At 40.9% G+C, this 26,419-nt stretch overlaps 2 protein-coding genes across 4 annotated transcripts in view; one reads left to right on the top strand and one right to left on the bottom strand.

Moving 5' to 3' along the window:
* The first annotated feature begins 374 nt into the window (after positions 1–374).
* LYPD1 (LY6/PLAUR domain containing 1) lies at positions 375–26,419 on the top strand. 2 transcript variants are annotated; one of them, XM_073305273.1, is made up of 3 exons: positions 375–668; positions 2,252–2,389; positions 23,786–26,419. In XM_073305273.1, exons 1-3 carry the CDS (start codon positions 569–571, stop codon positions 24,022–24,024), a joined length of 477 nt encoding a protein of 158 aa, XP_073161374.1. In that variant the 5' UTR covers positions 375–568; the 3' UTR covers positions 24,025–26,419. The 2 variants fall into 2 exon arrangements, 1 of the variants encoding a protein (XP_073161374.1); XR_012154213.1 differs by lacking the exons at positions 375–668; positions 23,786–26,419 and adding an exon at positions 857–1,700 and having other exon boundaries at positions 2,252–2,323.
* GPR39 (G protein-coupled receptor 39) overlaps positions 23,013–26,419 on the bottom strand; it is a 125,649-nt gene continuing 122,242 nt past the window's right edge. Inside the window, exon 2 of one of the 2 annotated variants that reach the window (XM_073305271.1) lies at positions 23,013–24,901. In XM_073305271.1, the coding sequence (XP_073161372.1) occupies positions 24,396–24,901 (506 nt within the window). In that variant the 3' untranslated portion in view covers positions 23,013–24,395. The remainder of the gene's footprint in view (positions 24,902–26,419) is intronic. The other variant, XR_012154212.1, reaches the window with a different exon arrangement.

Here is a 26,419-nt window from a genome sequence, read left to right as displayed (position 1 = left end):
CCCTTCCCAGACCGCGTCGGGCTGCCGTGCACGGACAAAGCCCCGCAGCCCGGGATGGGGTTAGGGGCAGAGCCCGACTCACCGGCCACTGTGTAGCAGTAGCTCAGCGCCTGAGCCCCCACCGCCTTGGGGAGGGAGGGTCTCGGCTCGCCAGCGACCCCCCACCCCACACACTGGGAGCAGGCGAGGGAGCCCCGGGAGAGGGGCGGCTGGGTTAACTTGGGAAGCCCGCCCAGCTTTACTGCCTGGCCGGAGGCGGCGGGGGGAGGGGAGGAAAGGGGGGGGTCTCCCTCCCTCCCCCACCCCCACGAACTTTCTCCCTTCCCCGAGTGTGCCGGGAGGGGTCCCTCTCCCCTCCCCTGTCACATGGTGCGAGGGAGGGGGGGGGCAGAGGGAGACTTTTCTCTCGCCGACTCTCCCCCAGCGCCGGCCAGTCTCCGCTCCCAACTCCTGGAGGCTGGAGGGAGCGCGGAGCCGGGAGGGCGATGCGGGCTCCGGGAGCTGCTCGCCGCAGCGGTGCGGGGAAGAGGCTCGGCGGCACCGCGCCTCTGCTGCCCGGCTGCTTCTGATGCGCCGCGGCGGGCGCCGCGCAGCCCGGGGCCCCGGCTCCACGAGGATGTGGCTCCTCTTCGGCGCGGCAACTTTCTGGGGATTGGTCCTGGCTCCAGGTAGGCGACGCGGGGCAGCGCGCCCCTGGGGGGCCGGGGCAGGGCGCGGCGCCGGCAGCGCCCGGCTCTTGCACCTGCCGCTTCCCGCGCCGCTCTCCCGGCCGGCGCCCGCAGCAGCTCCCCGCTGCCACCCGCTCCCCGCCACTCTGCAAAGTTCGCGCTGCTATTCAACAGCTGCTGGCGGGGCGGCCCCTTCCCCCGGCACTGCGCCCAGCGCTCCCGAGGGGAGCCTCTGCCCAGCCCGTGCCCCGCTGGCCGCCCTCCCCCGGGCAATGCACCAGCCCGGCTCCTCTCGCCGGCGGGTGCGCGAGGATCAGCTCAGCTGTGGGGCATCGCTCGCTGAGCGCAGTCTCCAGCACTGAGCCAGGTCCCTGCGCAGCGCTCGCCTCCCTGTCCCCGCGATCCTAACACTGGCTGAGGCCAGCGTCTGTGGGCGATTGCCTGGAGAACAGCATCGCTCAGCTCAGGTCTGGGTCCCTTCGACCAGCCTCCGTCCTGGGAGCAGCGCCGGTGTGAACTGAATCGGCATCGTCAGCCAGGCTCGGGGTCCCCGCTGGCATTTTGCTGCTCCCTGTGAGATGCACAAGGGACCAGCTCTGCCAGGGGTCCCCAGCGAGCTGCATAGGGAACAGCCGGGCTCTCTTCGTGCAGCGCCCAGTTCCCTGACATGCCCGGGGACAGCTCCTCTGGGTGACGACGTAGTGGAGAAGCGGCTCACCTCGAGCAGTGCCCGCCCCCCGCCCAGCATGGAGGGCCTGTGACAGTTTCCTGCACTTCGTGTTGGAGAAGGACCTAATTTACATGATAAAAGAGGGAAGCGAAGACGGCTTTGCAGCTGTAATTGTGCATGGCAAAATAGTAATTAAATCATTTGTAATTAATTAGTAGTTAAGTAAACCCGACGGCACAGATAAGAGCTGAAGCGCATCTGTTAGCCCGGATACTGTCCCCCAAGCACGGATAGTGCTTATCCCACTGCTTTAAGGGGACTCCAGCTCGGTAGAGGGGGAGCTGAGAGTGCCGGGTCGGTGGGTAAGTGGTATCAGTTTTGTTTCAGTCCTGTTCTTTGTACTCTGCCCCCTGCTGGCTGCAGCGTTTGCTGTTGCTCCCCAGGGAATTCGGATAATTCAAAAAAGTTGAGTAGCTGGCTAGGGATTGCTTCGCTGATGTAGACTCCCCGTTTGTACCTAGTTAGCTAATTATAAGAATCTGGGTAATTATGAGGGGAGAGCGATAGCTCAGTGGTTTGAGCATTCACCTGCTAAACCTAGGGTTGTGAGTTCAATCCTTCAGGGGGCCGTTTGGGATCTGGGACAAATATTGGGGATTGGTCCTGCTTTGAGCAGGGGGTTGGACTAGATGTGACACCCCCCCCACCCCCCGAGGTCCCTTCCAACCCTGATATTCTATGATCCTATAAGGAGTAGCCTCAGCTAAATGGGCCAGAGTTGTAGACAAATCTTTTGACAAAACCCATATTTTTGCTTTGCTGGTAAATAGATAGGAACAGCAGAGTGAAGAAAAAATAAGTAGCATTTTTGGCATATGCAGATCTATTCTGAGCAAAACTCTGTCTGTTCCAGGAATTGGTCTGCAAATACAGTGTTACCAGTGTGAAGAATTCCAGCTAAATAATGACTGCTCTGCTCCAGAGTTCATTGTGAACTGCACAGTGAATGTTCAAGACATGTGCCAGAAAGAAGTAATGGAAAAAAGTTCTGGTAAGAACTTAATAATTACACTCTTCCAGGTTTATTTGGTATTGTTTGGTGCTCTTAGCTGCATTTGTTCATTTTTCTCTACTATGAATTTTTAGCTTAAGGCATATTATATTATTACCAAATTTGTTATCTCAAATTTATTGTATTTTTCAGATACTTTAGGTTAATAATTTTCCTTTAAAATGGAAAATATTGAAACTTACAAGACAAATGTTAATAAAGATGTTAAAATATGGTCTTATGGTCAAATTTAGTTTCACAGCACTGGAAAATTAATAACAAGTTAGTTTAATCTCATTATAGTTAATTAGTTGGGCCTTTCCCAAGAGATGGAGGAAAAGTGCATTAAATTAGTAATTCCTTCTTTTCTTTATTTACTCCAGCAATTCACATAAAGTAAAGGTTGATCGCGTGGGATAGGAAGCTGAGCTATGGGATTTCATCCAGAAGACAGTGAGCAGGGAAAGATATTGGAATTCAAGTGGGCATGGCTGAAAGAATGTATTGGGCATATGGATGTTATCTCTGAAAATTCTTTAGGGGTTCTGTCACTGCTCTAATTAATTTTAGAATACAGTGCACTGCTTTTAGTTTTTTATTCAAAGATCACTAATATTTTCAAGAGGAAGCCAGCCATGTTTGTTCTTTTCTCCCTAAATCATCTCTGGGCTGGGCTGTAAATCAATCCATTACATCAAATACTTCAAGATATTTTTAGAGATTTTGGGAGCAGGTGTTTTGTATGTTAAACTTCAGGACCCATCATAGTCATCTAACTGGATTAAACGTTCCAGCTTTATCAGAGACTTTTGGGTTGGGCTCTGTGCTAGAGGAAAAGTGTTTGGCTGTTTGCTATTTCATATAGCCTCCTGCTCCTATCATAGCCTCCACCTGTGATGTTTGCAGGGGCAGAAGGAGTTAGGATAGTACTGGCTCTCAGGAGTTCCTCAAATTAGATATGATCTGCACACTGATGAGTGGTGTTTCCGATTGAAAAACTCATCTACAAGAGGCAGGAATCCAGAAGATGTACATAGATGGGAGTATGTAGTACCACTGGTTTGGAGGGAAAGGATCTTGGATGGATATAGTGGCTCACAGCTGAGGGCAACAATTTATACATGCCTGTTGATTAAGGATGGTATATAGGACTGTTTGGGTGTTTATGCAAATAAAGCCACAGCCTGTCTCCTTCCAACAATACCAGATTCCCTCTGTTAATGGGAAATATAAGTATAGCTACAGGACTTGAAATGTTTCCACATAAACAAAAATGATTAATACTATTAAAATCTTCTACAGACCTAAATGATATTTACCAAGGTATTTATCAGCAACTCTGATCTTACAGCTAACCATAGATTAACGCCCTGCAAATCATGAGAAAGTGGTAAAATTGCCTCTTTAGTAAATAGAGAATGCATTGTTGGCATTTGTCCTCAATACAGATAACACCATACACACAGTACTGCACTTATAACTACTTTGTAAAGTATTTGGGATTTGTTCTGAACAGACAGAAAAAGATATATACTTAAGGGAAGATTAGTCGCCATTCAGTAAGAGAATTCAACTTTAAAATGTGAACATATTTTGGGTAAAAACACGTTTTTCTCTTTATTTCAAACACAGTATCTTCTTTCAAGAAAGGAGTATTTACTCAGAGAAGATGGTGGAGGTTTGAGACAGTTATGGGTTGTGAGGTGCTTTGAACCTATGCATAATTTTAGACAAATATTTGAAATGCAGTTTGAAGGCTTTGTCACATGCACCCCAAATATTCTATAAGCTTTTAAATAGGTTTGAATGAATGATGTGGAGTGCTATAAAAATCCTATATAGTCAAATCAGATCCCTCCCAGTAAAACATGTAAATTATCCTAATTTAACTCTTGCTACTTTCTTTCCTTTTATCCCCTTCCCTTTGCACAATATTTTTATTCTAATGTACAATTTCAAACTATAACAGCCTTCAAAGAAACATCTGTAATCTTGTTTTCCGGATGAATGTTAGACAAAGAAGTGTTTGCAGTCAGACCTCCTTACACAAGGAATGGTTTACTTAAGTGTATAGGTATCCAAAAGATTTAAGTGGAAGCCACTCACATAGCATGTATGTACAACTGACTTGTTCAGATTAAAAAAAATCAGATTAACAACTGAGTTTGCAAACTGGTTGATTAAGCTTTTGTGACTATGTTATATTGAAAATATGAATGATTGTGATTGGGTATTAAAAATATATGGCTGCATAAACTTGTCTTCACCATTACAAAGAAACTGGTTTGCAATAGACTAAATAAAGGTAGAGAAACATTTTTATGAAATGTTCTATTTTTTTACCTGGGCAATATTACATTGCCTATAATGAAAGTCTCTGGACTGACGTTTGAATTTTCCCATAGATACCTATCATGCAGTGCATAGCAGACTACAGTTCAGTCTTATTTGGCTTTGTTCTGTAAATGCAGTTCTTATTAGTTTTAAGTTAGAGAGTTACAAGTTCCCGTAAAGAAGTAAATTTTATTTTTAACTTAACTATTCCAAATTGAGTGAGATTTGCAGTACAAGTTAAGCTTCTTTCCTATTTCCTCAGTCAGTTCGAGAAAAGGGTGGTAGTAAAGCAAGGAGGATTCAGTAAATCATCTCTTATTGGGGTTTTTTCTTGTTTAAATGTGTGTAAAATAAAATGGCTCATTCTCAAAAAATTCATTTAATAATTCAACCTTTATTTTATCAGGCCATTTTAAAACTCAGTTTTATGTGCTTATCATTGAAAACTGAAAAGTATTTCAAATATTGATTTTCATTTTATAATAATATTTGAGTTTGAATTTTAACCCAGTATATAAAGAATATGCATTTGCATTTACTTGTCAGTGTGATCTTGTAATTAGTTTTTTCCTCGACTCGATACAGTAAAAGGAGTATAATTTAATTTTTATAGGCTAGCCAAATTCTGCCTCTAGTAAAATATAGCTCTGTCAGTAAGCAAAATGTTTCATGTTCTCCTAAACCTTATTTAAAAGTTAAATGCAGTATATTGAGATAAAGTTCATGGTCTGAATCAGTAACCTAATGAACCTTGTCACCCGTCCTATGCAACATACATTAATCTAGTTGTCTATTTTGCAGTCAAGGGGGTCACTGATTTACATGCTTGTATACATTTTACTCATGAGCATGTAGGCAATGGCTATTTTCTTACATATTTGTTAGTGGTCATTAAGTTTAACAATGACAGTTCAGTGGTTCAATTTTATTTCTATACTAAGCTCTCTCCTCAATAATACAAAGGAGAACTGCAATTCTAAGCTTTGTTCATTTATATTGTAAATACTTCTTAAGCCTTACTTTAGTCAAGACAAACCATTCGTGTTTAATTAAGGTAAAGTGAAGCTTAAGCTATGTTTTAAACCTTACTCTACTCAGTCAAAGCATTCGCAGAATTTGGGTCTAGAACCAGTTTTCTGAAATGTATTTCATCCCTACACAAGACATTCTAACAATCCTATGTAAAATATGAAATTTTACAAAAATCCAAGTTAAAAAAGCACAGTTATGAGTATCTTGGATTTTCAAAATAGATATTGAAATCATTCATATTTAAATCAGATCAACTTAAGCAGTACCAATCAGATGGTTCGACTAATGTCACAAATAGTCTATTTCCTAATTAAAACAATAATAATAAAAGTGGGATGTATTTGGGTGGGGGAAGCAGTTAAGCATGTACCAAGATGGGCGACTATACTGAGCGAATATACCCTCTTCTCCCACCCGCCCCCCAACACACATGTTCTCTTATTATATCAGTTTGTATTACAATAGAACCTAGATAACCCATCCAAAATGTACAGAATTGGAGACCTCATGAAGTAAATGACAAAAATGTTCCAAGTTTCAGTACCATTATTTATGCATTTTTCAAGACTAAGTTTTAGGTAGTAATGGGAGATGGCTTCCAACGGGAGATGCAAAAGAACCATATTTCACTACAAGGAATGCACTTTGCCAACTAATTACGTAACCTAGTTTTTAAAAAGCATCAATACTTCTCTTCTTTATAGGGAAGAACTGTGAGCTCTGGAGGAGGCACTGAAGCCCATATCAAATACTTTTGGTGCCATAGAAATTAACATAAGGGATAGGTTTTTAAGGTTAGCCTTCTAGCTGAAGAAGCAGCTGATGTTTGCAAGCAGATTACATAGATGAAATGTTTGATGAATGAGAAGCGTTCTTCATTATATTAATTCCATTTGCAACTATTTCAGGAAAACATTGGTAACTGATTTTTTTTTATTATTATTATTTATTTTTTTTTGCTGATTTTTGAGCACTGAATCTACAAAGCTGCTGCTTGTCAGAGTGAAAGTGAATACAAGAACAAAGAAACCTAAATGCACACTTCTCTTCTTTGGACTGATGTTTCGGCTATTCGTGTGTTTGTTATATTTAAATAAAACAAATTCTAAGAAATACAACTTTTCTTCTATTGGTGACGAGTGACCTGACCACTTGGGACTTGATGCAAAACCCACTGAATGCAAGGGGAGTTGGTCTTTCCACTGACTTTGATGGGCTTTGGATCAGGCCCATAGTCTGCAGAAAGATACAGAAATGCAGCAAATACAGAACCCAATCTATCTCCAAATGGAGAAAACCGTACAACCATCATCAAAAAATGGTACAAGGCAATTTCTTATCACTATAAATAACGGTGTTTTTAAAAATAGAATAAACCCAGAAAATGAACAGAGTAGACGGAAACCAAGTGTGACGGGAGAAAAATCAAAGGACAGAGTTGGAAAATGTAAAATTCTTAGACTATCTCAATGCTCAGTAGCTGTAACAGGCTATTGAATTTTTAAAACAAGGCTTCATGCTCTTACTACTCCTCTGTTATGTAGCTTGTAAATCTTTTTTTCACCATCTCTGTTACCATTCACCGAGTATCTGCATTAGAAATGCCGTTTGGCAAAAGGCAAAAAGAGTTTTGCAATAGGCATTCCAAAAAAAGTTTCTAAAAACTCATCTCGCTATCTAGAGAAAATTAGGTTATTTATAAAGTTTCCCTGTAAATGAAGTCACCTACAACCTCATCAATTCAATACACCTGCAATAAAAGGTTCTCTCTTTTTTTTTTTTTTCAATTTACAGTGGCATTTCCCATGCATGCACTTGTATAGAATACTGCAGTATAATTAAAGCAATTCCTGTAATTGTACTTAAAGTAGTGCCTAGGAACATGATAATCATTTCACTGGTGAATTTTAATTGCTGTTTCTAAGGATCCTCATGATACTGATTTCCAACTCCCTCCTTTTATGAAGCAGAGAGAAGCAGATGTTAAACTTCTACCACAACTAGTCCTACATTAACACCTTCACCTCTGATTTCTTTGCTGCCACATTCAAGTTGCACCATATATGTCGTTCTTAAGGGCTAAACAAGTATATACTCCTCTCCTGCACATGCATAACTGTCACAACCTCAGGGGTTCCCCTGGGGAAGGCAGATCAGCACTGCATGTTGCTAACGCTGTTGCAAGCATCGCAAAGCATTTTGGGGAGGGTCAAAAGTGTGAGTGGGGAGTAGAAGATTCATTTTCAGGCTACAAGAGGCCAAAGAGGGAAGGAGAAAAAAAGCAGAGAATGGGTTAACTCAACACTGCAGCTAGCAAGCTCAGTCCGATGATAAGAGCTGGCCCCAGTCCAAGGTCACGGCGCTAGATGAAAAATTATCTCACCCAGCCACAGCCAGCCATGAGAAAGAAAAAGTACACTGAACCAGGGCTGCAGAGATGGAAAACACAGGCGAGACAATGGGGGGGGGGAGCAGAGCTTCACGTCCCTGGAGCCGTTGTGTTTTGGTAAAGCGAAGACCACCACAGAAAGCCGGTTTGGACTGCCACAAGAGCACCAGAAACAGAGGTCACGGAATGGAACACCCCCAAAGGAAACCAGGACTTAAAAGCCTCCTGAGAGCTGGAGTAATTCGGAGATCATAGCGGACCCCGGGACAACCTGGGCCCAGGACAGAACTCCCGTCCACCCTTCCTTCTCTTCTGCTCACATTACACCCAGGCTTGGCCAGCCTCAGGTAGAATGTGTGCGAGTATGAAAGTGGGTTAGGGCTGGAGCACTAACGCTTTCTTCCTTCCTCTGAGTGATGTAGGGAGCACCCATCACTCTCCGCTGTTGTTTTATTATTTTATCAATAAACTTTTAAAATTTAGGCACTTGGTGTGTTACATCATCTCCTCCCTTAATGATCCTGTGGCCTCAGCCTGATCACGTGATGCCTCAGGCAGATTGACAGATTTCTGTTACCGCATAACTCCCATTGACTCAAGCAGCAGTTACACATTGGCATCAAGGGGACAGTGTGCCCTGCATATATTTATTGACAAAAGATTACCATAGCCAACAAAGTTTAACACCTTCGGAATCTCTCTAGACATTACGGTTTTATAGATAATAGCTATAAATCTTCAACTTCATCTTTATCACTTAAAAATTTACAGAAAGGAATATGTACCAATTCAGGGTGTGGGGGTTGTTTTTTCTGTTGTGGGTTTTATTTTTTGTTTAAGAACAATGTCAAAAGTCTTTTTGTTTTAATAACTCAGTGGAGTTGGGAATAAGGAGGGGAATGAAGAGATGCACATATCTATTTTGATCATTTTCAAAACTAATATAACACTTAAGACAATATATTTTATTAGTATTTTTCAAGTGTATAAAGTAACTTAGTGCATGACATTGTTAGCAAATAGCATCTTGTTCTGCACTGTTAGATGCTGAACAGAATCAAAGCATAGTAACCAATATTCACAACACCTGGATGCTTTTTGTTGGGGTGTGAATAAAAGCTTGCATATGAATAAAAGAATTATAGTATATGTCATTAACTTTCACTATATGCTGTAAACTTCGAGGGGTGGATATATTACCATTCAGAAACTGTTTTCAGATGCCGAAACTGTAGGGCATGTTCTCTTATTAATAAATCGCTTTCTGTCAGTTACCTACAACACTACAAAACAAGCAGGAGATAAACTGAATTAAGTGCATTAGATAAGATGAAAGCATGGAGAGTTTATAATAAATTGCTTTGTGTGTGTGTGTGTTTTAAATACAGTAAAGTAATGGTGGAGCTAGTTGTGGACTTCAAGTAGTTGATGACTTGAAAACCATGAAAAGGATCCAAACGCAAAAGTGATGAAGTGTTGTATTATTTTAAGGAGGTTGTGATATCTGGTCCAGTGAATTTCATTTCTCACAGGACATGGACAATAGCTTTTTATGTTTTTCTATTTCTGGGCTTGTCTGAAAAATATGTGTACAATGATAGGATATGGTGCCCATAGGCTGGTATCTCTGAACTCTGTCCCTTATCGAGTACGATATCATGCCCCACATTTCACATATAAATGAATTTGAATTTCAAAAACAATTTCCAGTGACCTGCCCAGATTTTTCTCTAACTCCTGGGGAGCTAAACACAAGCAAGTATATTTAATTACAACAATATAGTTATTTTCGTTTTATAGCATCCGTTGGCGAAATTGAGAGTAATCACAAATGCTGCATCCATAGTACGTGGCGTTCTAATGATGGTATTACCAGTGACACTTTCAATGTGAACTAAAAATCATTTTAAAACCCCCAAACCAATGGCCTCATCCTGCTCACATTGAAGTCAAGGACAGCAGGATCGGGTTCTAAAGTGTTAAATATCCAAAATCAATAGCAGAATATATATTTAGATTTAAACCATAAATATATACTTTAAACAACAAAATACTAATAAATTAGGTCCTTCTTTATTCCATCAAGACTTGAATGTAGGTTTCTATGTTAAACTTGCAAGAGCTGACGACGTTAGCCCCAGTCCTGCAAATATGTATACTGGCAAATAGCTGTACACATGCAAATAGATGCACTGAACTCAATAAGGCTCTTGAAAAATATGTGGACTATTCACATGCGTAAAGTTATTTATGTGTGTAAATGTTTGCAGGATTGGGGCGATTTAACACTCAAAATAGCATAAGGACTATGGCTCCCTAATTCATTTCAGGGAATTACTACTATAATCAATACCTGCAAGTAAAATACTAAAGTCTGATGCTGAAAGGTCAGAAGCCTGAGTAAATGTCCAGTACTGGAAACTGGAATACATTTTGATCTCAATATCCATGACACTTCCCTACCATGTAGAAAGAAAGGACAGCTGACAACTGCACAAGCCAACTGTACTTGAAAAGTTGTACAATTTACTACTTTACTGCTAGTGCACAGCAAATTGTAAAGACGAAATAGATACAACAGCAGAAAATAAAAGGTTAAGATTGGAAAATGAAAGCTGAGGTTTGACTGGAATGCAATCGTTTTTAATCCATACTTGGCATTTACTAAAAAAAAAAACTGTCTGGTAATACAGAAAAACCAGATGCTGCTCTTAGACTTTGATAATCAATGCATATTTTTAGTAGTTTAATGCCTCACTTGTGCTTTGTGAAGCTGCAAGCAATAGGATGGATTTTCCTGGGTCATTATTTAAAACAATATTAACAAGCATGTTTTGCTTTAGACTTCCAGTGCCATAATTGGAAGGCACAATTTGATGCCATGTTCTTCTTCAGTATTGTAAAATAAATCACAGTAATCCAGTCCCTTGTTCACTGTATCCAGCAATTATCCTGTTTTCATCTAAGAACACTTTCAGCCCTACATGACATGGTCATGGCAGAGAGGTCAGAAAGCAGGTAATCAAGCATCTTTTTTAAAAAAGATGTGTTGTTCAAAACCACCTATTACTGTATTTGCCCAAAGGATTTAAAAACCAAGGCCGTGATTAAAAGAATTTTTAAAATTGTTGCTGCAATCATTCTAAGCATAAATTGAAATTGTATATGAAGAACTATTTAGTGCTTGTCTACACCCGGAGTTATTCAGGACACAGTCAAGAATAAGTCTGGAATGAGTGTCCACACTTGGAGTTATTCAGAAATAGCTATTGCTCTTTAAATTCATACCCTGCCTTAATCCAAATTAACACTCAAGTCATGCAAGCTCGTAGGAAGAAAACACTAAGAAAATGGATGTAGTTTTCATAACTATACTACACTATCTCAGAATCTAATTGTCATGGATATACTTGCTCCTTAATATATTTATAGGGTCCAATTCTGGAATCCTTACGAGTGTAATGAAAGGGGGGATGCAGGGCCTTGGTTCTAAAGCATAGGTCTTGGCGATAGAAGAGTTGAGTTCTGTCTCTGGTTATGCTGCACACTTCAGATCATTTACCCTCGTGCCTCAGGTGCCTCCTTATAAATTGAGGATCACAATTAAATATAGTGAAGATTAATTAGACGTTTATTAAATCACTTTGAGATTCTCTCATGGAAGGTAGTACATAAGTACAATTGTTATTGAAACCTAATTAACTTCAGTGTGAGTTTTGAGAGAGTAGGGACAGCAAAATTAGTTTAAAATGAAACAGCACAATTTAAAGAGCCTGTGTGTAAAATTAAAAGCATGCCCAGTTTTCATCTCTTCCAAGCAGGTTATTCTTTATTAGAAACAAAACAAGAGCACAGGTTTGAGTCTTTCATATGAAGTTATTGTAACAACTTCAGCTTCTTGAATATTAGTCTAGTTCCACATAAGCAAGTTTTGAATACATGATTTCTTTTTCAAAGCATAATGCAAGGAAACATTCCTTTTCCACCTGCAAGATGCGTCACATTCTAATACGTGTAGGACCTTATTGGATCAAATATTCATAAAGACTTTTTCTATAAATCGGAGAGCAAAATCTCAAAAAGACTTGTGGCATCAAATCGCTGCATAATGAATCCTGTGAACAAATACTAGATAAACAGGGATGCTTATGTGACTAATACCTGCTGGGTGTGGTGTTCTGTCCTCTTCCAGTGGCACTTAAACCACCTAGAGAGTAATGAGTCTGCTACAGCCTTGACTAAGTGGCATGTGGCTTTTAGCTCATGCAGCAGAGAATCATGCACTAAGCTTCAGAGATCCCAGGTTCGATCGCTCCCGCTGATGACCAGGGTTTGTTGGTGTTACACTTAGCTTTACAATCTAGTGAGTGGAGGAAAAGGCACATGTCAAAGCCACTTAGTCTGTTGCAAAGGCTGTCCTAATTAATCTGTACCAGATCCTCCACTAGAACAAGATAATCCTATACCCTAATCCTTTTGTGGCTTTGTAGTCTGTTTTTGACCATCTGTGGATGTATCAAAAAATCTGAACTCAAGTCCTATATTTCAAATAAATCAAAAATCATATTTAATTAAATGATATACATCAAAGATTATATTTAATTATTCTGGCATTACAAGAAGGGTGAGATTCACAAGGAGGGGGTGCATAGGCTGAGTGTTGCTATGCCTATCTTTTAGGTTCCCTGCCATCGAATGGAATTCATCACCCTGACTTAGGTGCCCAGGGTCCCTATACAATGCATGGGGAGAGTTAGGTGTCTAAAAAAGAGATTCACAGAAGTCAGTACACTGAGCAGGGAGCTGCCTAAACCCAGCCCTCAAAGGATCTTGGATGCCTAACTCCCCCCACTCGAAAGTCACAGTCATGGACTGTCTCCTGGCGTTCAGGGCCTAAGCCAGTTCGGCCCTTTTTCAAGAACCACTCCGGCAGTAGGGCCTTCATACCCATTGGGCCTGCAGGTAGAGCACTTACTTAGGATATGGTGATGGGCTCCCTTAATACCTAGTGTAAATCTGCATTCTACGTGAGCAAAGCAGGGACCTGAAGACAGTCTCCTAGTGAGTGCTATGGCTAGTGTGGGCAGGGTCTTGCCTGTGGAAGTTGTTTCACTTTACATACATTACTTAAATGGTCAGTAGGTCAGAGCGGGACATTGACTCCATAGCCCAGTGGTTAGGGCACTTAGCTAGGCTATGGAAGACCAATATTTACTGCAATAATTACTCAAGAGTTGTATATTCCGAAATGCAGCCGACACTAGGCTGAAACGCAGGAGCTGTTTAGCAGGGGTCACGCAATGTAGGGCAAGAACTAAAGAATACCATATATACAGTTAAAACTGCAGAGAAAGTGTAGGTAGAAAGACAAGACATCAAGCCTGAGTGCTTCAAAAAAGCATGACCGTACAGATTTCCCAAGACCCCCAAAATTAAAAAATTCAGAGGAACAAGAGGTGAGGCCATTTAGGAGGCTGGTATAACAAAGGTGACAGAAGAATGCTTTATCAACTTGTATACACTGTGTTAAATCTTGTCTTTATGAACAAATGCAATAACATCCAAGACAGACTTAATTAATCATGAATGTGCGTCATTAAAGTGAGGCTAATTATTATTACCGGTTTCACACAGTGTGTGCGCGTGCAGCTGATTCAGATGAGCTTGACTGAAGCAGTAACTAATTTGCAGCCTTTTTGGTAAGCACCAAATGCAAGAATATGGCAGCAACTTTCCATGTGTTGCTTCCTTGTGTCTTCTTTTCTTTACAAAAGCCTATTGGAGGAATAGTTATCTCGGGCCATGGAGAAGTTTTTATACTATACTATTTGATAGCCCAGCAATCAGAAACATTATGATGCAAAACATGAATTGGAATGATAGAAGTGTCTCTTTTAGGACATATTTAATCTAGGGCCATTTCATCTTTGTTTTTAGGCCACATTCCCAAAGGGACTTAAGACCACAAACTCCCACTTCAGGTGCCTAAGACCAGTGTTTAGTCACCACTGGCATTTACAAACCCCTCACTCAGCTGCCATCTAAGTTTTGATGTATCAGTTTCTGCATAAATTCTTTAAGTACCAAAAATGTTTCCTGTAAAAGTGCCTTAGATGCCTAGATTCCAGCCGCTGGGCATGCACACTGCATCTTAGACAGGTGCCTGCATATCTAACTATTGCCGAAGCCCCTGCAGGATTCTCAAATTAGGCATTACCATGCAGCACCTGATCAGGTAGGTGTGCTCAGTGCCTGCCTAACTCTGCGTAGAACAGCCTTCTTGCTGGGGAAGGAGGGAAAGAGCCTCTCCTGTATACCCATCAGCCTAGTGGTTACAGCATTCATCTGGGAGACCCCAGTTTCAGTCCTTCTTCTGTTTAATGAGCCGGGATTTAAACATGGGTGCTCTAATCACTGGACTATAGTTATTTCATGCTTCCTCTCTCTGACCCAATGGCTATTTAATTATTTATAACCGTGAAACAGCTTCAGCCGAAGAGCTCCACATCAGATTAGCCCGTAGTCCAATGGTTAGGGCACTCACCTGAGTGATGGATGCCCCTTCTCATCAGGCAGAAGGGGAAATTAAATCAGGATCTCTTACATAGAATATCAGGGTTGGAAAGGACCTCAGGCGGTCATCTAGTCCAATGCCCTGCTCAAAGCAGGACCAATCCCAAACTAAATCATCCCAGCCTGAGCTTTGTTAAGCCTGACCTTTAACATTTCTAAGGAAGGAGATTCCACCACCTCCCTAGGTAACGCATTCCAGTGTTTCACCACCCGCCTAGTGAAAAAGTTTTTCCTAATATCCACCCTAAACCTCCCCCACTGCAACTTGAGACCATTACTCCTTGTTCTGTCTTCTGATACCATTGAGAACAGTCTAGATCCATCCTCTCTGGAACCCCCTTTCAGGAAGTTGAAAGCAGCTATCAAATCCCCCTTCATTCTTCTCTTCCGCAGATTAAACAATCCCAGTTCCCTCAACCTCTCCTCATGTGTTCCAGTCCCCTAATCATTGTTGTTGCCCTCCGCTGGACGTTTTCCAATTTTTCCACATCCTTCTTGCAATGTGGGGCCCAAGACTGGACACAGTACTCCAGATGAGGCCTCACCAATGTTGAATAGAGGGGAACGATCACGTCCCTTGATCTGCTGGCAATGACCCTACTTATACATCCCAAAATGCCATTGGCCTTCTTGGCAACAACAGCACACCGTTGACTCATATGCAGCTTCTCGTCCACTGAAACCCCTAGGTCCTTTTCTGCAGAACTGCTGCCGAGCCATTCGGTCCCTAGGCCGTAGCAGTGCATGGGATTCTTCCGTCCTAAGTGCAGGACTCTGCACTTGTCCTTGTTGAACCTCATCAGATTTCTTTTGGCCCAATCCTCCGATTTGTCTAGGGCCCTCTGTATCCTATCCCTACCCTCCAGCATATCTACCACTCCTCCCAGTTTAGTGTCATCTGCAAACTTGCTGAGGGTGCAATCCACACCATCCTCCAGATCATTTATGAAGATATTGAACAAAACCGGCCCGAGGACCGACCCCTGGGTCACTCCACTTGATACCAGCTGCCAACTAGACATGGAGCCATTGATCACTACCCGTTGAGCCCGACAATCTAGCCAACTTTCTATCCACCTTATAGTCCATTCATCCCGCCCATACTTCTTTAACTTGACTGTGGGAGACCATGTCAAAAGCTTTGCTAAAGTCAAGGAACAACACGTCCACTGCTTTCCCCTCATCCACAGAGCCAGTTATCTCATCATAGAAGGCAATTAGATTAGTCAGGCCTGACTTGCCCTTGGTGAATCCATGCTGACTGTTCCTGATCACTTTCCTCTCCTCTAGGTGCTTCAGAATTGATTCCTTGAGGACCTGCTCCATGATTATTCCAGGAACTGAGGTGAGGCTGACTGGCCTGTAGTTCCCAGCATCCTCCATCTTCCCTTTTTTAAAAGATGGGCACTACATTAGCCTTCTTCCAGTCGTCCAGGACTTCCCCCCGATTGCCATGAGTTTTCAAAGATAATGGCCAATGGCTCTGCAATCACATCCGCCAACTCCTTTAGCACTCTCGGGCGCAGCGCATGCGGCCCCATGGACTTGTGCTCATCCAGCTTTTCTAAATAGTCCCGAATCACTTCTTTCTCCACAGAGGGCTAGTCACCTCCTCCCCATGCTATGTTGCCCCGTGCAGTAGTCTGGGAGCGGACCTTGTTCGTGAAGACAGAGGCAAAAAAAGCATTGAGTACATTAGCTTTTTCCACATCCTCTGTCACTAGGTTGCCTCCCTCATTCAGTAAGGGGCCCACACTTTCCTTGACTTTCTTCTTGTTGCTAATATACCTGAAGAAACCCTTCTTGTTACTCTTAGCATCTCATCCCATGTGAGTGTCCTAATCACTTGGCTAATGAGCATCCAGCCCAGATTTAGGCATCTAATTCCCTTTGAGGGGCAGGGCTCATGACACACCCCTCTCCTTGGCATTTGCTACTGACAGTGGGCTCTATTACTCTATTGGCTAGTTTAGGCAACTCCTAGCTCAGCATGCTGTGTTTTGTGGACCCCATTTTGAGGTATCTAATTCTCCCCACACAGTGTAGAGGGCACATGGGCCCCTAACTCAGGGTTTGTGAATTCCACTGGTATCAGCACACCTGAAAGTTAGGAATTGCTTTGCTTAATCCCCTTTGTGAATCTAACACTGTGTTTCTTGAAACCGTTCTGAATCATTGCTATTCAGTAGGCTAAAATGAACACACGTTTGGGCCCAACTGTGCTCTCAGAATGCTGTGTGGTGGTAGAATGCTGGATTGTTTTAAATTCAATGTTATAACTGGTCTTCTTCTATACTTGAATGGTTCCCAATTTTTGGTTGTCCTGTTGCTACTTTCTGTTATTGAGTATGAGCTTTTCTTTATGCTGTGACTGAGCTGGTCTGCCATAAGCTCTTTAGGCAGGAGCCTTAACTTCTATTATGTATCAAAAGACTAGCATATTCTGGGCTGTGCCAGACAAATAAATATAAGAAAGGTACATTAAAGGCCCACAGAAACTAGTGATACAGCAAAGAACAAGACATAGAAAGCTTCCTTCTGTGCTCCTGCAGATGCAAAGTACTTTTTGTTATGCTGGCTTGTGTTTGATAGTTTATTTTTAATATAATAGCAGTACTAAAAAAATGCCTCCACAGAGCTGGAATATACTATATTTTTTGCTCTATGTTGCTCACTGGGTGCTTCATATGCAGCATATGAAGTCCTTAGGGTAGACATGTTTTGCTTACCTTATTTTGCGGCAAGAAAAGTAGCATCTTTACTCAGTCATAAAATGTGGTCGTGCAGCTACTGTGGTATAATAGGCATTCATTTATTTCAGTGATAGGGGAGACAGTCCAATTTATGCAATGTAGTTAGGCTAAGATGTGTATAGGGCATGAAATAGCCTCCCTGTGGAAATTCCCCTTGCTGTATGAAAGGACGACAGGAACACCATGCTCTAGAGACCAGAAGAAGATTGCATTACCACATATGGCATTCCATGATTGCCAAAACCCCCAACTAGTTCATAGTCTACTATATGAATGGTACATGCAACATTGATGTATGCAAAGGTTTGTTTGAATGGGTTTTCCCCTCTACATTTTATTGTGTTGTTGGACCTGGAAACTAACCTTTCTGGAGGAGGGTTATAATTTTTCCTTGAATCAAAGTTTGGAGGCAATCATTTGTTCTATATTCATTCTACTACCTCAAGAAACCAGGACCAAAGAGGTATGAGCTAGTCTTCTATAATAACCATCTCTAAGATTTCTGTGATTCAGGCCTTCATAGCTTTTGCCCCAACTTGAACCAAAAAGGTATGGGGAAATAAGAGTCGTATTTGACTAGAAGTTGAGCAAGAAGAAAGTAAATCGCCTCGATTGGCATCAATTTTTCCTATTTTTCAGCCTGCTTGCTTATCTTTATTGTACCTTGTGAAGAAGGATTACAGCATGCCAACCACAGTAAAAACCTTTTTCCATGCAAGTTGAGTTGCTACCTGACAACTCCTAGAGTCATCTTGAAAATGCAGATAATTTCTATGTAACAACAGGTCCTTTGAACGCAGATCCATCTGTACTTTTTTGATTATAAAAAGATATCTTGGATGTGGAGAGTTCTAAGAAAGCCAAAGAACTGCCACAAACCCAACTATAAGAATGCTGCACAGTTTTAATTATCTAAAGAAGAATCTGAGTCTAATTCAGATTACTGCTACTGCAGCTGGAAATGGGAATAAACACTCATTGGGGAATGGAATTTTCTATTGGAAGAAACAATCATGAAGACACTACAAGAGATGAATGTTACAATGAGGTTTTATTGCCAGTCAGATCATTCGTTCTACTTAAGCATGAATGTGTTCCATCTGTGCATGAAACTACAGTACTAGAGTTTAAAATTCCACCTTCCCTGCAGGAATTTAGGGTTTGTTTTTACAGGAACTCTATTATGCAACTGAAATCATGCTGGAGATAAGAAAGCCATTGATGGCAGTTGAAATTAAGGCTGTAGGCGTATATGATCATCATGATTGAGGTCTTCAGAGTTCCCTGGTGAAAATCAGGATGCTTCCATTTGAGGCTATGAACAAACTGTTCACAGTAATGTACACAGTCCTTCAGTTAAAGCAACACGGCTTGGAGGCTCCGTCACATCAGATACCTAAACCATAAATCACTGTGGATGCAAATCACATGAAATGGGGAGAACCATCTCAGTCAAAGAAAAATGCTCAGCAGCGAAAGAAAAACTATATATAAACAGAACAAAATCATGCACCTCTGTTACTAACATTCTAGAAGCTTAATAGTTAGGCAGGGAAAAATCAGCTTCAATGTTCTTGACATGTTCTAAATAGAGATGATTGGATGAGCCAGAAGCCTGCAGAGGAGGAAGAGGACTCATCACCGAGGTCTGATCTTCTGGAATAGAAATGGGAAACACTCAGCATGGTTGTTCTCATTTAACTCTTATACAAAAGCAGTGATTTCTCAAGAACTAGAGAAAATTAGCTCTAGCAATGGCCATGCAAGTAGCAAGGCTGGGACAGGGCTTTTGCCCTTCAAATGCTGGAGAATAAATTTGGACAAAGCAACCCAGACATTGGGATGCCAGCATCACGAACCTATCAGGGGTAACACTGTTAGAGCTCCTGGACCGGAATAGTCTATTTCCAGGGTCACCCGAATGCAAACTTTGACATCAGTTTGTGAAAGGAAAAAAAAGCCCTTGTTAACAAAGTTTACCCAAAATAAGGTGGATCAACGTCTGTCCTTAAGGTAAGATACCATGGCAGCATCAATAGTCAAAGATGAACCCAACATAGTGGGTGAAATCTTGGCTCCAAGCAGGTCATTGATTTAATTAAGATCAGGATAAGAAGATAAGAATTTTCTGTAGATAACTCTATATTGGCGTCGATTCTGAAAGTTCCACAACACTAGAACAGTACCAGTTTTGGGGCAACATGCAGGGAATTGATTAAAAAAGACCAACAGCTGCTTTTCCTCTCTAAGCAATATTGCTGAGCATAGGAAATTTCCCCCAGGGCACAAACCAAATAGACTGTGCACTGGGGGAGGTTCACAGCAAGTGGGGGGGGGGGAAGATGGCTTTGTTCTGCCGTAGCTATTACTGCTTAAGGTCTCTACTAGACCGTAGAACTAGTGCACTGCTCTCTTCCCCCCGTTCAAAGGGGATTTAGCCAGTGGACCTACATATCATAGCTGGCTTTCCACAAGCCACACCCCCACCTCTTTGGCCTCCTCCCCAAACTTCTGCTCTCCTAGTGCTCGGCCCCAAGGAGCCCTTGTTGAGCTGTGATTCATAGTGTACGTGGGCACATAATTCTTCCAGTGAATCCTCATATCCTTATCTCAGCTCACCTAAGAAGGAACTTCCCCACAACTATTAGTGACCCACCCACAGGGGCCGGGATTTAGAGAGGGTTAAAGATGAAGGCATTTAATTTTAAAACTATGCTTAATTCCTTTCAAGTCAGTGGAAGTTAAGTATCACTTAAGTGCTTTCCTGTCAGCTTATTTGGTGTGGCCTGCGTTGTGCAGGAGGTCAGACTAGATGATCATAATGGTCCCTTCTGACCTTAGTATCTATGAATCTACACATAAAGGTTTATGCTTCAGAACTGTACATTATGGTTAGCACAAAAGCTTAATAATGAGCATTCTGTCATTCTAGTATTACTGAGGGGGCCTTGGGTAGGCAAGGCTAAGCAACAACCCAGAGACACAGCTTTGACATCTTCAGTTTCTGTGCTGGGAAGCAGCATGGTCAACTCCATAGGAGACCTGAATTTTAACCACAGCTGTCACTGACCTGCTCTGTGAACCTTAGCAGGTCACTTCACCTCTCTGTGGATCATCTGGAAAGTGGGGATGCTGATACTTACTTGCCTTTGTAAAGTGCTTTGAGTTTTACCGACTAATGCATAATATTTTAAAAAAACCTCTTAGAAGTAGGGCAGTCAAGTGATTAAAAAATTAATTGTGATTAATTGCACTGTTAAACAATAGAATACCATTTATATAAATATTTTTGAATGTTTTCTACATTTTCAAATATATTGATTTCAATTACAACACAGAATGCAAATTGTACAGTGCTCACTTTATTTTTTTGATTACAAGTATTTGCACTGTAAAAAAATAGTATTTCAATTCACCTAATACAAGTACTGTATTGCAATTTTTGTCATGAAAGTTGAACCTACAAATATAGAATTATGTACAGAAAGACTGCATTCAAAAACAAAACAATGTAAAATTTTAGAGCCTGCGAGTCTACTCAGTCCTACTTCTTGTTCAGCCAATTGCTAAGGCCTGGGCTACACTGGGGGCAGGGTTCGAACTAAGATACACAAGTTCAGCTACATTATTCACATAGCTGAAGTTGAAGCATCTTAGTTCAACTTATCTGGCTGTACTCAGGGTGGTGAGTCAATGGCGGCGGCTCCCCCATCAACTCCGCTTACTCCTCCTGCCGAGGTGGACTACAGGCGTCGATTTGGAGATCGATTTATTGCATCTAGACAAGACACCATAAATCAATCCCTGATAGATAGATCACTACCCGCCGATCCAGTCGGTAGTGAAGACGTACCCTAAGACAAAACAAGTTTGTTTACAATTGCAGGAGATAATGCTGCCCTCTTCTTGTTTATGTCACCTGAAAGGGAGAATAGGCATTTGCATGGCACTGTTGTAGCTGGCATCGCAAGATATTTACATGCCAGATGCGCTAAAGACTCATACGTCCCTTCATGCTTCAACCCCCACTCCAGGGGACGTGCGCACATGCTGATGACGGGTTCTGCTCAATAACAATCCAAAGCAGTGCAGACCAACGCAAGTTCGTTTTCATTATCTGAGTCAGATGCCACCAGCAAAAGGTCGATTTTCTTTTTTGGTGATTCGGGTTCTGTAGTTTCCGCATTGAAGTACTGGTCTTTTAAGACTTCTGAAAGCATGCGCCACACCTCGTCCCTCTCAGATTTTGGAAGGCACTTCAGATGCTTAAACCTTGGGTCCAGTGCTGTAGCTATCTTTAGAAATCTCACATTGGTACCTTCGTTGTGTTTTCTCAAATTTGCAGTGAACGTGTTCTTAAAACGAACAACATGTACTGGGTCATCATCAGAGACTATTATAACATGAAATATATGGCAGAATGTGGGTAAAACCGAGCAGGGGGATATACAATTCTCCCCCAAGGAGTTCAGTGACAAATTTAATTACTGCATTATTTTTTTTTACAAGTGTCATCAGTATGGAAGCATGTCCTCTGGAATGGTGACCGAAGCATGAAGGGGCATATGGATGTATAGCAATGCCGGCGATGAAAGTGTCATGCAAATGCCTTTTCTCACTTTCTGGTGACATTGTAAATAAGAAGTGGGCAACATTATCTCCTGTAAATGGAAACAAACTTGTTTGTCTTAGCGATTGGCTGAACAAGAAGTAGGACTGGGTGGACTTGTAGGCTCTGAAGTTTTACATTGTTTTGTTTTTGAGTGCAGCTATGTAACAAAAAAAACCCTACATTTGTAAGTTGCACTTTCACGACAAAGAGATTGCACTACAGTACTTGTATGAGGTGAAAAATACTATTTCTTTTATCATTTTTACAGTGCAATATTTCTAATAAAAAATAATATTCACTTTGATTTCAATTACAAAACAGAATACAATATATATGAAAATGTTGAAAAACATCCAAAATATTTAATAAATTTCAGTTGGTATTTTATTAACAGTGCAATTAAAACTGCGATTAATCACAATTAATTTTTTTGAGTTAATCACATGAGTTAACTGCGATTAATCAACAGCCCTACTTAGAAGCCAACACACTATACTGGTGGGCATGTTATTTCAGAGTAAAGAAACTAAGAAGTAAGCAGTTGAATGCGCGTTCGGGGCATTTTCTTCTTTGGCTAGGGCATCCCCTTTCCTCTCAGACAGGCAGTCTTGGCCTATTAGCGTGAACATAAAAATCAAAAGGTTATGGGTGGGATTTTAAAAAGCACTCATCAGTGGCCTCACTTTGTTCCTACTGACATGAGCACTTTTTAAAATCCTACTCATGATATCTATAAAGGAATGAGGTTTTTATTAATCTTGAATGCATGTAACACTTACTAAGCATTTACTATACTTCCACCCCTCCCTCTCCCTAATCTTCCCCCAGGTAAATTGGGCAAAAAAAACAAAAAACCCAAGGATTCACGGCTGTATTATGTGCCCTATCCAAATTTCTGTCATATCACGTAAAGGAAAGACCCTTGAAGTATTGAGTGGTAATAACTGTTTATTTTACAACCTTATAAAATTTTTAAAATTTAGGATTGTGTACATTAGAATGCAGAGTGCACTGCGTTTTATTCCGTTAAAAACAGTTCGAGATACTAGCTTTTAAACGAACACCTTCAACTTTAAAAAAAATTTCTCTTCAAATTGTTTTTACCCTCTCCTAAAACAACAACAAGAACTGAACAAAACTAGAGAAATCTATTTGTTGGTTTTCCTTGTGCATTGAACAGTGCTTTGTGTTTAGTCATTTCCCCCTCCCAAAGTCAGTCACTTACCCATCTTTGCATATTTTTTCCCCACAAAGCAACAAGCAAAAGCAACATTTTTAAAACATTGGAAAAAAAAAAAGTAATTCTAAAGCTACAAAAATTGTGCCAGACGACTCAGGCCAGTAAAGTATCTGAAACTCGAGTGCCTTTTGAAATTGACTAGATTTCCTTTTCAAACCTTTTAACAGGCACTCCATCGGATTACATTTTTGGTTGTAAAATGTATGGCTTTAAAATGCATATTGTATATTTTACAACATTAAAACAAATCTAAAACAATGGCTGAGATTTTCATAGCAATGCAGGGATTTTAGTCACACATCTGTTATTCTAACTTATGGAAGTGATGAGACTAAATCCCCAATATTGATTTGAAAATTTTAACCAGCATTCCCAATTGTCTGTCAGAATCTTCAAACAGGATTCTAACATACACCAAAAGCACGTTCATATTAAGCTAAGTAACTTTTGTTCTGTGTCACAGGAATCCTCTATCGCAAGTCCTGCGCATCCTCTGCAGCCTGTCTCATAGCCTCTGCTGGATACCAGTCTTTCTGCTCCCCAGGGAAAATGAACTCTGTTTGTATCAGCTGCTGCAATACTCCACTCTGCAATGGACCCCGGCCCAAGAAGAGGGGGAATTCTGGCACAGTGCCCAAGGCAGGCATATTAACTACTATTTTGCTCTTAAAATTGGCTCTTTTATCATCAGTGCATTGCTAAACTTAAAGGATTTTTTTTTGTCCTGGTATTATTTGTTCCATATCCCGATATCCCACTTTATTCAAAGACACCGCTGTTCTTTTGCTGCCACCCTGCTAAAGAAGAGTTTGGTCCAAGAACCATCTTCCTCTCCCTGTTTTTTTTTCTTTTGGTCAGCAAGTAATAAATTCAGTTGTCTGATTGAATTTCTAGTGTGCACTTTAAAAAACAAATGGCGCACAAACTCATGCTCCATTTGTGCAACTGGAAACAAGTCCATCAGAAACAGCACTCAAAGAAGGTATAGTTGATTGTTCAGTTTCTAGATCCTCAGTTATTTTAATTTCCTTGTTATGTTTATTGCTAATCATCTAACTTTGCCTTACACGGAGTCACATTTCATGTTCATGAAGGCCATTCTGTGCAGCTGGACTGGACTCTAAATTAGTCTCCAGTGGCATTATTTCCAAGTTGGTCTCCAGTGATTCAAGATTCAATTTTGATGGACTGGTCTCATTCTGAAAAGTACTTAAGAAAACAGGGCTCTTTCTAGAAGAATTGCGCTTAGATGAAAGGAAGATCAATGGACGCATAAAATGGCCGGTGCTGGTTCGAGAATTCAAATTGGCTCGCAGAAGCTTCTGTTTATTGGCATGTTCTATCGTCAGATGGCAACGGAGGACCTGTCGAAATACGGTTCGGAACTGCTGAGAAGAGATGTTGTACAGGAGTGGGTTTACCACAGAACTGAAGTAAAAGAAGGTGTCTGCAATGGGAAGAAGGATCATATACGCTCTGAAGTAGGGCACAGTCCAGTCCTGCTTAGGTTTAGCAGCAGCCATGATCCTTCGAATCTGATTTGGAACCCAACATATTGCCAGAGTGGCAACAATCAGTCCTGTGAGCAAAGGGGGAGAAAGAGAAAACATGTGAAACAAATCATACAATATTTAGTCTCTCAGTTTTGCACTTACTGGGTAGGAAATGGTACTGATTTTTCACTGTTTTGCACGACAGCTTTTTCTGCCAGTAGCAAATATTTTAACAGGTTCAAAGTCATTGCCGTATATGATTGGATAAAGATTGTGTAAGATTGTATTTATTTCTACCTGTTGGCACTTGTTAATTTTCAGATGTTCTCTCATTGATATTTGTATCTTTAGAAAGAATGGGAATTTTTTTGTTCCTACATTTGTGTTTTCCCTTTTCTTCCTTTTTTTAAAAAAATATAGCCATATTAGTGCAGGCAATACCCAGAAGAGAGATCAGACTGTTTGTATTTTACCAAAAAAAAAAAAAAAAAGAATGCATAATAGTATATTAGGCATTATTTTTGGTAACTTTCCTCTTACAGAAGATATTTTTAAGTAAAGTATGTATGGATCTTTTTAGGGTAATTAAGAAGATATATGTTGGGAATTAAATTCATGAATGTAAATGGCACAGGAAAGACAGAAATGTAAGCAGTTTGAGATAATACAAAATGTGTTCCAAAATGTGGTATCTGATCATTCTATATTTACATATAATGTGTCGCTGCATCACGCTACCTTATCGACATTTTTTTTAAAGGAAAACATGATCTAAAGAGACATCTGAGGATTCTGTCTTTATGGAGAAGCTTTCAATAGAGAAACAGCAATAATGGAGTCTCTCTTGTGACAGTAGCATTAGAACACATCTATCAGAGTACTTTTCACACAGTGGTAGCACAAGGATATGGAGGCAGGGAAGGGAATGCAGTCTGAGTTTTGAAACTACTAACCTCTAGCTAATATGGAAACAAATGCTGGAAATCCTAACTTCTCATTTGACGATGAAACAAATTCAAATATAAATACTCCAAGAAAATGTACTAAAAATTGAAAACTTTACAGTTTCCACTATATTTTTCCCTTTTCATCAAAGGTGCCTTGTATTAAAACACAATGGTAGCAGCAGAGTCTGCCTCCCCTACAGTTAGAATAGTCTTGTAGAGCTCTGTAGTGCAAGGCAGCACATTTTACCAGATTTTTTCTACCTTTGATTTTATAGTTCTGAAATCCAACCTGCTTCTCAACAGAAACAAGAATTCTGCTGCTGCCTTTCAGTAAATTTGGTTTCATAACTACACCCCACGTCTTGTTAATTCTAAAACATAGAAAGCAAAAGAGAATAATTGACTGGAAAGGATGAGATCACTTTAGGGAGACATGGAATTCTAAAACAGTGCATTAGATAACATTTGTTGGCTTGAAAACCAGTATTTTACTAGAGTCAAAATTATGAATGTAAAGAAAAAGATATGAGGCTTTCACCACTTTGGAAGTGCCAGGACTCAGAAACAAGCAGTGTGTGTATTCAGTGTTCCAAGAACTGCAGTTTTCACATTTTAATTTTATTTTTTCCAGATTCTTTAATAAAGAGATTCATTTTC

This window comes from Lepidochelys kempii, chromosome 11, assembly GCF_965140265.1.
Source record: "Lepidochelys kempii isolate rLepKem1 chromosome 11, rLepKem1.hap2, whole genome shotgun sequence".
In the NCBI taxonomy this organism is placed as follows: domain Eukaryota; kingdom Metazoa; phylum Chordata; order Testudines; family Cheloniidae; genus Lepidochelys; species Lepidochelys kempii.
The sequence above is the reverse complement of the archived record's forward strand: the minus strand, read 5'-3'. Positions and strand labels throughout refer to the sequence as shown.